This window comes from Hordeum vulgare, chromosome 7H (assembly GCF_904849725.1).
Source record: "Hordeum vulgare subsp. vulgare chromosome 7H, MorexV3_pseudomolecules_assembly, whole genome shotgun sequence".
NCBI classification, from domain to species: Eukaryota; Viridiplantae; Streptophyta; class Magnoliopsida; order Poales; family Poaceae; genus Hordeum; species Hordeum vulgare.
The window spans coordinates 436,895,243-436,912,691 of NC_058524.1; the positions used below are offsets into that span (position 1 = coordinate 436,895,243).

Sequence of the window (17,449 nt, forward strand, 5' to 3'; positions counted from 1 at the left end):
TGTGAGCCATAGAGGCCCGCCTCCACCTGCAAGTACTTCGCTCCGCCGCGCCTTATTCGCGCGCCGCCGTCGTTCTGCATCGAACAGACGCATCATCCGCAGTCACTGTAGCTGTCGCGTTGATTTGATCCAGAAGCTGTGCTCGAGCGCAGAAACGGGGGCAGCAAGCGGACAGAGGTACGGCCGCAGACGCGGGTGGGTTGAGATCGACAACAGTGGTGGTTGAGGTCGGCCGCGGCGGCGAGTGGTGTGGCAGCGGCCTGGGCACAGGCGAGGGTGGATCAGGGTCGACGCGATGCGCTCGAGCGCCGCAACAGAGGCAGTGAGCAGGGAGAGGTACGGCCGCGGAGGCGGGTGAGTTGAGATCGGCAGCGGTGGCGGTTGAGGTCGGCCGCGACGGTGAGTGGTGTGGCGGCGGCCTGGGCACAGGTCAGGGTGGCCCAGGGTCGACGGGAGGAGGCGATGCGTACGGGTATAATTTTTGGAGCGAATCGTTTTTTCTTTTACGTTGGAGATAAATGATGGAGCGCGGGTTGAATAACCAAAAATACAGTTTTTTTATAAAAATGCCACGGTGGGTTTTCCGACGGAAGCAATAACCGCTTTATTATTAGGTATAGATATAGATGCGGGTGTTTTTTCATTCTAAAGTAAAGTTAATATTTTTTTTTTAAAAAAAACTCGTACAACTTCATTTCAAACTGTCCGTAATGACGGACCCCAGCCGCTGGTATGTGTGGCATGGCACGCAAGAGCCGGTCGTCGCTAACCAATGCACATTTTCTGGCACTAAAAAGAGCAATGGACGAAATGTATGCATCTAAATACACGCAGCGAGATAACAAGGATCCTTATTTTCCGTCCACTTGTTAGAAAAATAGAGTTTGTTTCTCCTCGCAACCAAATTTTGTTTGTTTGTTTTCCTTTCCGTTGGTCCTACCAACTACAAGAACGGTCCTCCTCTCCCTCTCTATCTCCGATCCCCCTCCGGCGCCGGCGCGCCGCTCCCAGCGTCCAAGCACCGCGTTCCCGTGAACCCGCCTTCTCCCAGCCCCCTCAGCGCCGCCCATGGCTTCTTCCACGGCCGCCGCCTTCTCCGCTCTCTCACCGCCGCCCGTTGGCGCCGAGAGGCCGGTTCCCCAGGGCCGCCTCCTCTTCCGCGCCTCCCGTGCCGGCTCCAGACCCCTACGGATCAACTCATCCCGACACCAAGGGCTCTCGCCGGCGCCTAGAGCGGCCAAGGTCTGACCTACAGTATTTCCTAGCATTAAGGACCTGAACGAATTTTTACGTATCAATCACAGCCTTCTCACTGCCTCGTTCTTGATTGGGAATTCCAGGCTGTGGAGGCAGCCAAGGCTGACCCTCTAAATGTCATGATAGCGGGTGCTCCGGCGTCCGGGAAGGGCACGCAGTGCGAGCTAATCAAGGCCAAAGTGAGCCTTTTGGGAATCTGAGTTCAGCCTTGTACATGATTCCCTTTCTTTCATGCTGCATTATCTGAATTGGGATCTAGCCTTAATTAGCCTTGTGCATTAACAACAACGCGGTAAAACATAAGGGCTAGTTTTCCTTATTATGTCAAGTAACCGGCACTGTAATTTGCAGTATGGTCTGGTGCACATTTCAGCCGGAGATTTGTTAAGGGCAGAAATCGCCACAGGCACCGACAATGGGAAGCAGGCCAAGGAGTTCATGGAGAAGGGAAAGCTGGTTCCCGACGAGATCGTTGTTAATGTGGGTAATTGCATTTTCATTAATGTGGTTCAAGTGAATGGTGGTAACACTGAAAAACATTTTTTGGTTGCCGCCAGATGGTGAAGGGGCGTCTTCTGCAACCAGATGCTCAGGAAAAGGGTTGGCTTTTGGATGGTTACCCGAGAAGTTATTCACAGGCAATGGCACTGGAAACTCTTGGAATCCGGCCTGACATTTTCATTCTATTAGATGTAAGTGCCCGAGCCCAGCTATGCCAAATTATTGATATGTAATGCAAATTATGAGGCATAATTGCCCTTATTGTGGTAAGGTACTAGCAGTACCAGTTAAGCCTGAACACTGACTCTAGACCTTGAAAGCTGCTGGTAGCTACCCTTAGTCTAACTAATAGTTTGAACAGGGCAAACACTGCCATTGTGACCAATGTTGGATTTTCCTGGGAAAATGGAGATAAATTTAGTTTTGTTGTTGGTACTTACATAATAAAATCTAATGATTTACCCTTTCCAGAATAAATAAGATCCATGTTTTCAAATTCCGCAGTTTAAGTACTTTCTAAGTGTTGACACTGTGATATGGCAATACACCTTTCATATATTTGTCATGCTTTCTCTCTCGTGTTGAAACTGGCTGCAATTCAGTAAACAGATTCTGAAATGGAGAATCCAAGTACTAGTGTTTTCCTTGTTCAGTAGGAATATTAGCTCACCTGTCGCCAATGTAGGTTCCGGATGAACTTCTTGTTGAAAGGGTAGTTGGCAGACGGCTGGATCCTGAAACTGGGAAAATATACCATCTAAAGTATTCTCCACCTGAGAATGAAGAAATTGCATCCAGGCTGACACAAAGATTTGATGATACAGAAGAAAAGGTAAATGGTTCCCATATTATTGGTTAAGATAATGACAAGCATAGTTTTGCATTTGTTATTTGACATGGTGAAAGTGCTTAGTTGTTATTAGTCATGCCGTACATGGTGTTACTACAACACTTTTTTGTTGTCTGCTACTAATTAAAACTAGCTTGACATAGTTATTATCTCACTATGGACCATATTTCCATGGTGGGGAAGTTATACATTTTTGTATTATATTAACATTAGATAAAAAGACTCAGTCATTCAGTATGTGGAAAGCACGTGCTGCCTAGTCTAATGTGTGGCGCCCAAAGAACAAAGTGGGGCTGGGTATTCTTAACCTGACTGCCAGAATGAGGCCATGCTTATGAAGCATATAACAAGTTTTACAACAAGACTGATATCCCTTGAGTGAAGCTAGTATCTGCCACACTTCAGTAGGGGTTTGACGATTTGCCCCAGGGGGTTGTCCCAATGGCAGGTGGACCCCCCCCCCCCCCCCCCCCCCCCGAGTGAAGTGTGGGTTATGGCAGGCTTTCGATGAATTTCATGAATTCAGAGTTTCTGTCCAACATACATCCGCTCTCCTGAAGATAATGACTCTTTATCCTTCTCTTGGGGCGCTAGTTTCTCATCCTCTAAGATGTACAGAGCTCGCTTTCAAGACATTCATGCCCCTAATTACTCCACTTGGCTCTGGAATTCCAAATGCACCCTTAACCTCAAATGCTTTGCCTGTTTTTTTTCCTGAATGATAGTCTCAATACAAAGTATATGCTTCAATGTCGCCAATTTCACCCTCCTGGTGGTTTTAGCCGTGCCCTTTGCAACCTGCATACTTCGGAGACTAAGGAACACATTTTCTGGCTTCGCAGCTTCAGCTCTTCATGCTGGAACATCCTTGGTATTTGTTTTGGTCCACCTCAGTTTTTCTTGGATGAGGTCATCTCCAGGGTAAAGCTCAAGATTGTCAAACCTTTGTCCTTTGAGGTCATGACGGTGACTGCTTGGAGTATTTGGAAGATCTTTCATAGCATTGCTCCTAGTAAATCATCCATGCTGTTTAGCTTCAAAGGGATCTCTTCCCTCTTTCTTACGGAATTATGGAAGAGCTTGCCATATCTCTTAGAGCTTGGCTTGATAGCTTTGAGTGTACCCCATTTGGAAGTTCTACGCTCATAGTGTTCAAGTCCTTGCACCGATGTTCCAGGTTGGTAGAGTTGCTGATGTAGTATGCCAGTTCTTGAACTGCTTGTTATGATGACGCAAGCTTGCACAGAGTGCTGTGACGAGTTAGATCACTCTTTCCTGGTCTCACATTTCTCATTGAGCGTTTATCTATTTATCTAGACTTTATCAAAAGAATATGATTTTCAAGTGTGCGTGCTTCTGTTCTTTTACAGGTTAAGCTGAGGTTGCAGACACATTATCAAAATATCGAGTCCTTGGTTTCAATATATGAAGATGTTATAGTCAAGGTAGGCAATTTATCCCCTTCATACGTAGGACGCTCTGCCTTATTGGTCTGCGCAAAGCTAATACACTATTCCACTTTACGTTCTCTATACTCCACCGAGTTACCGCATCACAGATTAGTTTGAATATATGAAGATGTTATAGTCAAGGTAGGCAATTTATCCCCTTCATACGTAGGACGCTCTGCCTTATTGGTCTGCGCAAAGCTAATACGCTATTCCACTTTACGTTCTCTATACTCCACCGAGTTACCGCATCACAGATTAGTTTGAAGTCAGGGAAAAAAGTATATGAATCGACAGTCACAAACATATATTTTCTGGATTATGTATTTTTAGAAAGTATAGAGCTAAGCAACTGAAGTTTCCATTCAGAAGTTGCTTACCACATACCGTGTGGTAGTCACGAACATATTTCTGTTCTGCTACTTAGATGGAGTACCTCTTGTTGTAAAATTCCCTGTTCCTCCATGGCATTCTTTATTCCACTTCTGTTGTCGAGGCTGTGCACTGCTGCACCTTAAACTAAGCATTTATTTATTTTCCTTTTATTTGTTATATGCTTGTATTAGTATGGTATTCACTACTACTAATGCAAGATATAGAGCAACAACGAAAAAACTTACTGAGCAAACATTTCATAATCATGATGTATCTAGTTACCTGTAACTTCTATGTATCTCTTTCACTGTCATCTGTGATTTAGGTAAAAGGAGATACCACGGTGGAAGATGTGTTCGGTGAGATCGACAAGCTGCTCACGTCCAGCCTTGATAAGAAAACAGAAATGGTGGCTAGCTAACTCATAAGCAGAGAAAGCTGTGCGAACCAGACATGTGGCGGAAGCATGATTTTATTTTATTTTTTGAAGACATGCAGGTGACAAAGCATTGATAGGATGATATTTAGAAAGCCCTTTGTCATACATGGATGTAAATGCGTCACTGTTTTGTAATGATCTTTACTAGGAATGCATTGATTTACGGTGCAATTGGAAGGATTGCCTTGAGTTTGCACTTTGTGTTGCACAACTTCATTGCCTGTATTTTGTTTTACTCGGGAGTCTTACCAAATATTTCTGATGCTAGCCGAGGATTCTTCAGTGTTATTGTTTTGTACTAGAAATCTGGCTGCAGAACTATATAAGCAAAGTGTATACCCAATAATCACGATAATCTTTCAATCAATAATTGTTTGCATCCAACACATATAAACCTGGAATGGTTATTAAAAAACCGGGTGTAACGGTTCGGTTATTACTTTGGGTTTGATTGGTTAAGGTTTTATTGGGTTGAGCTTTTTTTTTAGTTTGGTTTTGATTGGGTATGTGGAAAAACCAGTTTGGGTATAGTTGGTTATGGGTTTAAATAGTTTGGTTATAAACGGTTATAAATTATGGGTTCAAACCGGTTTCTAGACATTGGTTATGTGCAATAACCAACAATGACCGAGAACGAATATCTTTGATCCGCATGCATGTTGTAATGCACTATGTAATTATGTATTATAAAGAAATACCACATGAAAATCAAAAGTGTTTGCTTGTGCTTTGGCTAACAATTTTGTTTTAATACGCTTGTTTTTTTCGAGAAAGCGCAAAGGACCTTTGCGTTTCATTATATTGAAAAGATAGAGTTTGTTACAATCCTCCTAGGAGGCAAGATACAAGCATTCTAATGCTACTTAGTGTACATCACATGTCTGCGGTAGGATAACCCGAAGCCCTTTGGCTCCAGCCCGTGCCCATAAGGTAGTCTCCTCCTTGATTTTTGACATTAGTGCAGCAATGGAGGGTTGTGCCCTGTCAAACACGCAATCGTTGCGGTGCTTTCATACCATCCAGGGTAGGAGCAAGGTGATGGATGCCAGCCCTTTCCTCTGTGGGTGGGGGGTGTTGTGTCGCGCGCGGTTCCACCAGTCCAGCAGCGAGTCCTCCTGGTTGGGGCATCCTACTGGCAATCGAAACCACGCGAGGACCTCGTGCCAAATCTGTTGGGTGAATGGGCATTTAATACATTTGTTAGTGAGCTATTCAGACGTGGACATTTTTTTTGGCCTTTTGTTGTGTGTTGACTGTATGTCAAGAATAACTTTGTTCTCCAACTGTTGTAGATGCATTTATGCCTTTTCTATCTCATTTGCTTCTTAACTTGTCAATTTGTGCAATTATATGTACATTAAAGCAAACCCATAGTTATGTATTGGTTTTAACCCACGGTTATGTATTGGGTTTAAGTTGGTTTGGGTGGAAAAATAATGGGTTTAGTTTTGGTTGGGCTGATAATGACATCAAATGGGTGTGATTTAAGTATGGTTTTGAGAGATACATGTATGGGTATGGTTCAATTATGAAACCGCTCTCAGGTTTAGACACATATCAGGTTGTGAGACCATGCTGCCAGAAAACCGAGTTTGCGGAGTTGTCGCAGCATATACTTATTTGTTTGAACCAGACTTTCAACCACATGATCATCTCATCGGCACTACATGATTTCAACTACAGCTCGGCCAACGATCTTGCCCTGGTTGAGATCCTCATAGGCGCTGTTTGCCTCTTCGAATTTGCATTTCCTTGATATGGCGTTCTCGAGATTGAAGGCGCCGCTCTCGGCAAGCTTGACTATCTGAGGAAGATCTTGCCTGGCTCTTGCACCATACGAGCCAATGATTTTGACCTGGTTCCAGCAATCATGTTAGCAGCCAGCCAATGTTACACAACGCAAGCAAGGCAATTCAAGTAAAATGGCACTAGCATTCAAAATGGATGCGATGGTACCACACTAAAACTATACGAGACAAGGCAAGTTCGAACATATCTGCGGGAACTAGCTTAAGGTCTGGACAACAAGCGAACAGTACTAGATGCATACCTGTCGGCGGACAAGACGGGTTATATCCACCTCTCCTACTACGTTTGTTGCAGCAAGCCCAATCATAACAGCTTTACCTCCATCGCGTACACTTTGGGTGCACTGGGAAAATGTTAATGCCTTGCCAAGTGCCTCCACAGCCACATCCACGCCTCTCCCACCAGTAATTTCCTGTGAATAATGAGATCATTCACATCTGAAATGCGAGCACTAGCTAAGACTGAAGAAGCAACACTTGGACAGCCCCTGATCAGGATGAGATATTGAGAAATGCTACCTAAACAAACTGCATTGAGTGGTTTAAAACTTCAGACGTTATATGGGTGAATCACAAACTTGTTGTATACCTTGATCCTTTCAACAGCGTCTTCTTTAGCTGCATTCACAATGTGGGTTGCTCCAAGTGTTTTTGCATTCTGGAGTTTCTCATCAAGAACATCCACTGCAATGATTTCGGAAGCTCCAAAGGCTCTTGCTATCTGCAAACAGCTGCAGTGTTGGAGTAAATGAGGATGCGCCAACATAAGCTACTATTGCAGAGTTTAGAATGAATTTAATCCTTTCTTCAAGGAAATATCCTTATATCAGCTAACCTTGATCCGACCCCTCCAACCCCAATCACTGCTACTGAATCACCGGCACGCATTTCAGCAGCATGCCTCAAAGCACCATATGCGGTGAACACAGCACATCCTAGAATGGCCGACTCTGTGTATGGCAACGAGTTAGGAAGAACTGCTAGTGCATTGGCTGGCACAACACAGTATTCCGCAAGCCCGCCCATGCTGTACATGTACACCGGTTTTCCTGGAGGTATTTCAATAACATAAGCAACAGTACAGTAATATTATACTGTGGCACTAGCGATGGAGTATGTAAGTGAATATTTTGAAAATTACCATTGCTGCGTAGAAAGAGACGGGTTTCACCATCATATAGTGTTCCTTTAGCACGATTATACGCAAAGAAAGACTCACAGAGGTCTTCCTGGCCCTGTATCAAACCCATGTACATGGATGAGGTGAAGAAAACAAAGCAGAACTTACGTGAAGGATGGTGTGATCCAGAGAGGGTGGTACCTTAACACAGTAAAAGCAATTCCCACAGGGCATTATGAAGGCTCCAACAACATGACTGCCAACTGGGAACCTATTGATTTTTCAGGGAGGGATAACCGATTAGTTCCAGAAAACCACCATCAGAAAGGTGGATGAGTGAATAACGTTGATGACAGTGCTCCCATCCTTTACCCCTTCAACAGGAGTTGCAAAAATATTTGAGCACTCAGAAAAGGTGATCAGATGGAAATCCAGCATCTGTCTGTGCTGTAAACCTCGTGCAACACTCAAGGGGCCAAGCATTCAGTCGAACTGAAGCACCTCTAGTTATCAGCCTAAGCAGGTGTTGATGTTTGAAAGAAAATCCTAATAACAAACAGGTGCACTCGTTATTGTTTCCAGCTGCATCAGTATGTACCTATTGACGATCTCAGCGGGCGTGTGCGCGCCATGGTCGACAACCTCCCCTGTGATCTCATGGCCAACAACACAAGGGCTGGCGAAAGGGAGTTCACCTTTCATGACATGGAGATCAGAGTGGCAGACTCCACAAGCTGCACAAGTTGAGCTGGTGTCAGATCAAGAAAGCCTTAGGTGTCACCCATGGGAGCTGTGACCTCACAGTCACAGGAGGATGCAGACCCCAAGTCAAACGAACCTCACAGGAGCATACGTACTTGTTTAGACAAATTGGGCATCTAATCATCCATTCCAAAAGAAAAAATTGTTATGCATTATCGCACAGCATACCTAACCACCAGTGCTAGTCAGAGCATCATTTCCTCGAGATTTCTCTAGTAAATTAGGGAGAGAGAGAGAGAGAGGAGGGGAGGAGAACAGAGGGAGTTCATCTAAAATCTCTAGCGGGAAGAAGGAAGAGTGGCGGGGGGAGGGGGACGACCTTTGGTCTTGACGAGGACCTCGCCGGCCTTGGGGCGCGGCATGCGGAACTCCTCCATGGTGAGCGGGCGGCCGGGCTCCCAGAACACGGCCGCGCGCATGAAGCTCGGCCCGCCCGACACGTGGTACCCCGAGGCGTCCGGCACCGACGACGACGACGACGATAAGGACCGCCGGAGGGCGCCGCCGATCCGGCTGAGGGCGCGGCGGGAGGCGGTGGAGATGGACATGGTGTGCCTGCCAACGGAACTCTGCAACGGCAGGTGAAGATGGATGTCCTCTACTACACCTACTACTCTCCCCCTTTGCTGTCTTGCTGGAGAGACCCTTTTCAATGCAACTCCAAGCATTTTTATAGTACTACTTTTTGTAAAATCTTTTCAGTAAACGGCTGCTCCATCGTCCAACCAAAGAGAAGAGAGGACGGATCGATTAGGACTCTTTGTTTCTGCACTTGTTTCTTCACTTGTTTTTTCACTAGGATTAGCACAGCAAATGGAAAGGCCAAAGACAGACCAATTCTCAACAAGAAAGCAACAGCCCCTCATAGTTTATTCTTGGAAGAAAAGACAACAGATCGGCACCGCGGATAAGGATTGGATGACAATTGATACTGGATGCTGATGTCGGTCGTTTTCGTCAGTAAACAAACAAACACACGCAGAGGCTGCTAAAGGAAGTGCCAAGTAACTCGACGACAAGTTGCGTTGCTTCAAACTATTGGACAAGTGCAAATTAATTAATCAACACAATGACATGAGACAATCAGTCGTGAATATTATACATACACCTTCTCATCCTTGGTTTACCGGCCCAACCCGTGTATGCCTCTCTTTGTCCAGTCCTCCTATATCCATCACACAAAGGCCTCCAAGAATGATCGCCTGTCTGTTTGCTCCCAACAGAAGAAAAAAAAGGACGAATACCTTCTTTTTGTACATTTAAGCACCCCATATACACACGATGAAACCAACAATTGACAAATGTTCTAGCGATCTGTACAACCCCTCGGCGCTACTGCACAGCGCCTACGACGCGCAGCTTCTCGTCCCCAATGATCCACCTTGTCAGCTGGCTTGGGTCCTCAGCGAGGGAGCCGCACGACGGGATGATGCTCAGGTCTGAACCTATCACCTGGTAGTCGTCCAGAGCCGCTTTCATTTCTGCCTCCACTCGTGCATCGTCCGTGAGTTCCATGTCCATGCTAAGGGCCTCCCTGTAGTGCCCTTCTTTCTCGGGGTCGTGCTCGAAAGGATCCATGACTGGACCCTGCAATGCCAGAGGACATGTAAACAGGTTAGCTTGCATGTTTTAGAAGACGGTCGCAGACAGCGTAAGTACAGCAGGATGTTTTGGTTACCTGGCAAAATTCGGAGTAATGTTTATAAGCACCGCTGTTCTCATCTTGATCGTATAGCAGTGCTCCACTGTACCAGCCATTGTCTACATCCGCCGTCGTGAACGCTAGATACCTGCAAAATGAAGGGTTTCAAGGATTTATAAAACATATAAATGGTACATTGTGGGCTTGATAGACATCAGAACACTGGCAAAGGATGTCTATTTGGACTATTCTGGTACCACCTTCTGAAGTTGTCCTCCTCGCATGAATCTGCCGAGGAGGAAAGCCAGTTCAGTTCCCCACGCAGAGACACATTCGTCTCATCTTTGTTTCCCTCGTTTGCATTTTCAACTGGAATAACTTTTGCTGTTGGAACTGTCTCTGCATGTTTTCTTTGACCAAACAACCAGTTTGGGCTTTTAAGCTGTATCTCACTGAATCATAAAAGCAAGCTGTAAGTACAACATCAAAAAAGCAAGTTCAACCGTGGATCATGAGTGAAAAGAACTACGTACGCTGCATCTGGTGCCATTGCAGAAGTTCCAACACCACCACTTGGCCTTAGATCGGCATCACAGTGAAGCCTCACATTCCGTATCGAACTACAGGTTCTTTCTATAAGTTTGTCAAATGAAGTAAGTTTCATCCTAGAAAAGTCCTCTTTACATGCTGGCACAGGGCTCAATGTGGGTCTTGGGCTCATGGCATCTCCAGATCCCCCGGGCAGATTATTTCCATGTGGGGAACTGTGAATTAATATGAATAACACACATTTTAATGCAGGAAACTACACACCAAGTGCCACTCCTTTTTCATGTTAGGGACTTATAAATTGCACTGTCATAACGAACTGAAGTATATAACCAGGATTCAGTTTACCTAAGATGGTAGCTATCATCACCGGCTGTTGTCACGTGGAGATAGTAATCAGTATCCAGTTCCCAGAGAGCCGGTTTTCCTTCTTGAGGTTGGAAATAACCCAGAAATCTGGTAATATCACAAAACAAATAGACTTCTCAAATCCCACTTACCACAAGAGCCCAACTATTATCTTGTCTGGTTAAGATTTTATGGATGATAAACTCACGTCCGAGACTTACAAATTTATAGCATCTTGTTTCTCACCGTCAGTGTAGGCATTGCTGTAATATCGTTTGATTGATTTCAGAAACTCCCTAGATTGAGTAGTAGCCTTCCACTTCCCTTGCCTCTCAGGGAAAACCTGAGAAGAAACAAAGTATATACAGTTTATGCTCACTGGAAAACAATCAGGTTAGGGAAAGAAGGGAATTTATTGGCCAGGCCAACAATAACGCCATCAGCAATAGTATATACAAATAGATACAGAGCAGGCCAACCAAATTAACACTCCATTGTCCATCCACAAAAGAAAACGTATTTGCTACATCAACTCTGAAGTAACAACAGGATGCTCCCCATGAGAGTTTTATGGCCATTACAAATTACTCATATCCTCTTGTCAACATAAGATGAGACAACAAGAGGTGAAAATACACTAACCGTATTATGTGCTGCAGAGCCTCCGTACTGATGAGCAAGTGCATCCCCCATGCTCTGGTACATTTCCATTAAAGCTGAAGCAATGCTGCTATCTGGGTGGATTTTTGAAACATCTGTCAGTCCCATCGCATGAAGCTGCCTCCCCAAAGCAGCAAGGCCATAAGCATACTGTGCGACATTTGTGCGATCCAGGCAGTCTATGCAATTCGTACGAAGAACTCCAGTTTGATAACAAGGAGCATCACCAAGAGGCTCATGTTTGCTATCCTCTTTTCTCATATCCTGAGATGTAGAACCAAGTGCATCAGCGTTACTAGAGAGTCTCGGAAGGTCTCCAGAACTAGCTCTTATTTCAATGGAGCCATCCCTGTGCAATGAAGTAGGGGCAATACTGTCATTTTGCAGTTAGGATATGAGTAGAGGAGTGCGATGTTTGTGTGCTCGGGCACCTTGGTGCCCTTTTTCTAAAAAAAATCGAAAAACATATTTAAAAGTTTCAAAAAAAATCAAAAATAATTCTGTGGAAACTTATATGTATTCATTACGAATCAGTGAAATTTTGTTTTGAAAAAATGTAATTTGTAAGCTGTACAAAAATAACAAAATTTCGGCCCAATAACAAAAAAAAGAAGCCCGTTTAGAAATACATATTTGTCATTTCTTTGTATGCCACGTGTGAAAGTAAAATGATTTGAAATTTTGCAAATACATAACATACATGTTTGTGTGTGTACACAAAAAGTTTCAGTTTTTTTCGCATTGTAGAAATATGATTTTTGAAAACGGGCACCGTGGTGCCCGTGCACCGTTTGCAATTTTCGATGAGTAGAGCCCTTATTCACAACTTTAACAAACCGGTACAGTTATGGATCATGATTTTTCCATAAACAGCCTTTTAATCCTCGGCTGAATGCAATTGGCCAGTGATGCACTTATTTTCTAAATAAACTGGATCGGATCAATACAAAACTTCTTGTTTACCACTTGTCAAGTGCATGCTTGGCAATCTTAGAGGGCAATACATCTGTCTGTTATAAGCTACTCCCTCCAATCAAAAAATAAGTGTCGCAGTTTTGTACTAAGGTTAGCTCAACCTTAGTTCGAAACTGCGACACTTATTATGGATCGGAGGGAGTAGTATATTATGGCCCTGTTCGGAGGTACTCCGCTCCACAGCTCCACTCCCGGAGCTGATGCAGTTATAGTTGAAATTTGCGGAGCGCCAGTTTGCTGGCTCCGCAGCTCTCCGGAGCTGGTGGGATTCCGAACAGCCCCTATATATAGTGGTTCAGTTGTTTTACACAAGAATTGATATGTGTACCTTGCAGTGCTAGTTCGACTAAGCTGGATAGACCTTCTTTTCTGAACTTTTGGCTTCCCACTGTAGTAAAATCCAGTAAGATCCAGTGCTTCACTCGCCACACCTCCTAAAACACCCAGCACATTTGCGGACTTGCTGACATAACAGATAGAAGATCATTAGCAGATGAACAGACATCAACTTATGCAGTTCTGAACTTTCAAGAATCAGTATAAAACCTTTTCGCAAATTTATGAAAATCCCAGTGAATGAATCTCAGTTTCCTCTCTTCTGGGACATTCTGATTAAGATATCCAACTGCATTAAAGAATTCACGCCTGAGCATCATCTCCCGTGGCCTTTTTTCAACAGTCTACACAGAGAGCACAAAAGCAATAATGAGTCATATTGAGGACAAAAGGCAATGGTTAGCTGTACAAACAAGTAAAAGTGGGCTGGCAGCTCTGTACCACGAAAGCCGAACATGCAAGCAAGAGGTTAATCAGAAACCCCCTTTTTTTAATTCTACTCAGGAAACTAGTTGGAAGAATTAAGAAGAGAATTCATCTTTTACAAAGTTGAGATTTTACTCCAAATGGCATGTTACTCTTGATGTCTTGCATACTGTTTAGTACTCCTTGGGTAAAGAATCACGTGCACCCAGAAGAACCACAAAGATGCTGGAATTTAGCAATTAATCTTATGTATACTGATTCGTTGGGATAATGACCGTTTCTCTGTATCGTGCACAGGAATCAGTAGTTTCATCTCAAAATTAAAGGGAACGGCAACATTGCAGCAGAATCATCACTGTCAACAACATACAGAAATACTCAGATCCTAAACCAAGTAGCAAACACATACCTTTATTAAATTGAGTATTATGATAGGTTGTCCATATCGCTTAGCGAGATCATCAAAATGTAACTTGGTTGCTTCATAAGTAGGATCATACCTCTGCACTGCACCAGAATCCAAAGATGAGAATAGACACAAAAAATGTATTTCAAGCTTTTAGAAGCAAGCCCAGATAAGAGGTTGGGCAACCATACAGATAAGACACACCGTCTTTCTCTGATACACAGTTGTAACAGAAGCATGATCAGATAAGAAATTTGGTCTCACATATGGACATTCCCCAATCAGACTATGTCATTTAATTTCGCCTGTGTGGTTACAAGGTAATTTTTTAGAAAAACTATTTACCAAAAATATCAGGCTTAGGACTAAGTCGGCCAGCCTCTTGTGACCAAAAGAGAGGGATCGATCCTCGCATCTGTACTATTGCGCTCATTCTTCCCTTCCAGGAACCAGCTTCCTCTTCAAATACTATTTGCTCCGTTTCAACATCGTTTGCAACTTTTCCATGGTCATTCACACCTCTTTTTAAATACCTACAGATACCATGTGGGAGGCAGTAAGTTTCAATTAAACAAAAAAATCAGATTACTAGCAGAGCATAGACAATATTTTGCTGGCCTCAATTGGCAGAGTAGAGGAAATAAAGAGCAGATGACCGTCAGGTATTAATTGAGAAGTAAAGCCTGAACAGCGCGTCACCCAAAACAAGAATTTACACACGCATGTGATAAATCAACAGAAATAAAATGAACATAGATGATAGGATAGAAGCATGGACAAATGGACTTGGCTGATATAAAGTGAAGAAAGATCCAGGAATATGCAATCTTAAAGAGCACATGAAACCTACCGTGTCCCAGCAAAATGCCGAGATCTTCTAGAAATGAGGATAACATTTAACTCCCTGCCAAATACTGACAGCTTGACCTGGAAAATAAATTGTGGGTTGTGTCACATGGAAAGTTGTTAATAAACAATAGTCGTAACACATCTGTTGCAAGCTCTGGTACAAAATTGTGGGTTGTGTGTCACATGGATTCTGTTAAACAAAAACAATTCAATTGAAATATTTTGACCAGCAAATTGGTATGCATTCTTTATCAAAATTTGTTAGTGGCATCACCTTCTAATTTTTTCATAAGACCCAATGAGACAGATAATGCAAAGCTTCAAGTCAAATATGCGGAAATGGAAAAGCAAGCAACAGAAATAGTAATGGTAGCAAAACCAATCTAGATGGCAGACTATTTGCTAGGCATAACCTGCTTAAAGTGTCCATGAACCAGAGCTACACTCCACAGAGCATTGTGGCACCTTGATCGGATCGGCTCTGTCAGGAAAGTGTTCCATACAAACAAATTTTCATAAGGTGTTTCCTTCATCCCTGCAGTGGTGACATTCTGCTGCAAGCTCTGCATGATTGGGTATGTGTAGCTATAGAAGAAATCCTTTGTGAGATCAACACTGGCCAAAAGCTTCTTGTACCTGTTACAGAGACATCGCATTTCACAGCATTTGGTAAATAACCAAACATATATATGTGACTGCCAAAAAAATCAAACTATCAAAGATAACTTGTACCTTAGCTCGTTCTTAGAGGTTGCAACATCTGTCTGTACAGATGAGTGCGGGATGGTGATCATCTGGCTCTCATCTATACAATATATAGCATGGCCACAAATGCAACCGATTTGACGGCGCTTGGTGACTAAAATCAGGTAATATGACTCCAAGAACTTGATGCAACCTACATAGCAACAGAAACAAAGACTTCAAAAAAAGATGGGAGTATGTGGGTCCTCTGGCAAAGAATGCGGTCACCAAATTGCAAAAGAAATATAACCAGGATTCAGAGGTTAATGAATTATCTCTCAGTTTACATCATTATTATCTACGCATTTCCGTTACCAGCCTCTGATTGTGCAGATAGCCAGTTGGTATCATTTGTCTCCACAAGGAACTACTCCTAGCAATTATAAAAAAGAGCTCCTAGGCGTGCGCTTAAGCATGCCTATGCGCTAGGTGACAGAAGAATGTGTAGCCTTAAGCACTCATAGGCGTGCGCTTACGCGTGCCTATGCGCTAGGTGACAGCAGAATGTGTAGCCTTAAGCACTGATAGGCGTGCGCTTAAGCATGCCTACTCATGTGTTTACGTGAGACAGGTGCTGGGAAGAAGCAAACTAAGAATTTACGCCTAGAGCTTTTCTGAGCCTTGATTCCTAGTAAGGAACAAGGAAGTTGTTGGCAATAGATCCAAGGGAGATTTTTCCTCTTTTGGAATTCATAAGCAAACAAAAGAAAACATGACGGCATCAAGTGCACCTTCCTATGACGAGCCAACTGAAATAAAACTAGCAGGGATTGGTTGGAATGAAATCACAGCCAATTTGCAATACATAGACAATTTATCAACTAAAATAAGTTACCCGCACTTCCTGACATGGTAAATCTGCTGATAATATTATCATACTAACTTAATTTTCCAGTACAAAGAAACCACACAAAAATTACCAGCAAAAGGCATTGACCAACTGGACAAGGCTTTCTGATTTCTAACAAAATAAATCTTATGACACACTCATTTGCTTTAACAGAACAAATTAGTCGAGCTTAATTATAAATTCGCCTGGACTAAGAATGAAATTTCCATGGGATCAGTAGAGCGAGCTAGGTTAATAATGCAACGCAATCCAATCCAGTGCAACAGGATGAATGAATGAACGAACGAACGTTCTGGACGGGGCACCTGCGATGCCGTAGGCCTTGGTGACGAAGGTGAGGCCGCCAGTGGAGCGGTTGCCCTCGGCGATGCGCTGGAGCAGGCTCTTGACCTCCTGCTGGGAGTACCAGACGGGGTCCTCGCTGAGGTGGAGCTCCGACGGCTCCGAGCGGTCAATCTTGAGCACCCGAAACCACCGCTTCTCCCTCGAGCTCCCGATCACGTAGAACCTCTGCCAGCACAGCCAATTCCGACGCGTCAATTCAGCAAGCTGGCGAGCGAGCGATTCCGCCGGGCGTGCGGTTGGGAGAAGGGGGGGCAATGGATGCTTACGGCGCGCGTTTCGTAGAGGCGGAACTTCTCCAGCGTCGCTGACGCCGCCGTCGGGTCGTCCGCCTCCGCCGCCATCGATCCCGATCGAAGCGCGCAAGGGAAGACGGGGTGGAAGGGGACGATCGGAAAGGGGAAGAAGGCACTACGGATATTGTATCTGAACGCTGAAGGCGTCCTCCGTGAAACCCGTGACCATGTTGGTCAAGGCGCCCTCTTCTCTAATGTACAAAGCGTATTATGGAATGAACTGTATCACGTTGCATGTTCGGGGTTCGCTTTCAGCCTACCGCAGGTCATGATGTTGGGATTTTATTTTTTTCAAATACTAAAGCAAGCGAAGCCATGCCGTCATTATCACCCCTTCCTCGCAAATCTTATCTATCTCTCCCTAATAATAAAGCGTGCAGCGCTTCTGCCGTCCGTCGCGGCATTTTTACAAAAACACCCTTTGTTTTTCGGTATTCAACCCGCAGTACGTTTCTAAGTTAAAAAC

At 44.1% G+C, this 17,449-nt stretch overlaps 3 protein-coding genes across 3 annotated transcripts; 1 reads left to right on the forward strand and 2 right to left on the reverse strand.

Annotated features, from left to right (window-relative positions):
- The first annotated feature begins 907 nt into the window (after nt 1-907).
- Nucleotides 908-5,066, forward strand: LOC123410365 (adenylate kinase, chloroplastic). Its single transcript, XM_045103301.1, has 7 exons — nt 908-1,242; nt 1,341-1,436; nt 1,609-1,737; nt 1,815-1,949; nt 2,444-2,590; nt 3,979-4,053; nt 4,757-5,066. Exons 1-7 carry the CDS (start codon nt 1,069-1,071, stop codon nt 4,850-4,852), a joined length of 852 nt encoding a protein of 283 aa, XP_044959236.1. The 5' UTR covers nt 908-1,068; the 3' UTR covers nt 4,853-5,066.
- Nucleotides 5,067-6,446: 1,380 nt separating this feature from the next.
- On the reverse strand, nt 6,447-9,381 carry LOC123410151 (alcohol dehydrogenase). Its single transcript, XM_045103046.1, has 8 exons — nt 8,880-9,381; nt 8,397-8,532; nt 8,000-8,069; nt 7,820-7,913; nt 7,514-7,727; nt 7,268-7,409; nt 6,921-7,091; nt 6,447-6,725 (listed from the first exon to the last, which is right to left on the reverse strand). The coding sequence occupies exons 1-8, from the start codon at nt 9,226-9,228 to the stop codon at nt 6,534-6,536; spliced, it is 1,368 nt and encodes a 455-aa protein (XP_044958981.1). The 5' UTR covers nt 9,229-9,381; the 3' UTR covers nt 6,447-6,533.
- Nucleotides 9,382-9,585: 204 nt separating this feature from the next.
- LOC123410150 (phosphatidylinositol-3-phosphatase SAC1) lies at nt 9,586-17,162 on the reverse strand. The gene is made up of 16 exons (XM_045103045.1): nt 16,957-17,162; nt 16,651-16,855; nt 15,484-15,649; nt 15,165-15,387; nt 14,753-14,829; nt 14,248-14,435; nt 13,906-14,003; nt 13,281-13,414; nt 13,063-13,197; nt 11,742-12,108; nt 11,321-11,442; nt 11,100-11,207; nt 10,736-10,966; nt 10,463-10,654; nt 10,239-10,350; nt 9,586-10,147 (listed from the first exon to the last, which is right to left on the reverse strand). The coding sequence occupies exons 1-16, from the start codon at nt 17,029-17,031 to the stop codon at nt 9,893-9,895; spliced, it is 2,688 nt and encodes an 895-aa protein (XP_044958980.1). The 5' UTR covers nt 17,032-17,162; the 3' UTR covers nt 9,586-9,892.
- Between the last annotated feature and the right edge of the window lie 287 nt (nt 17,163-17,449).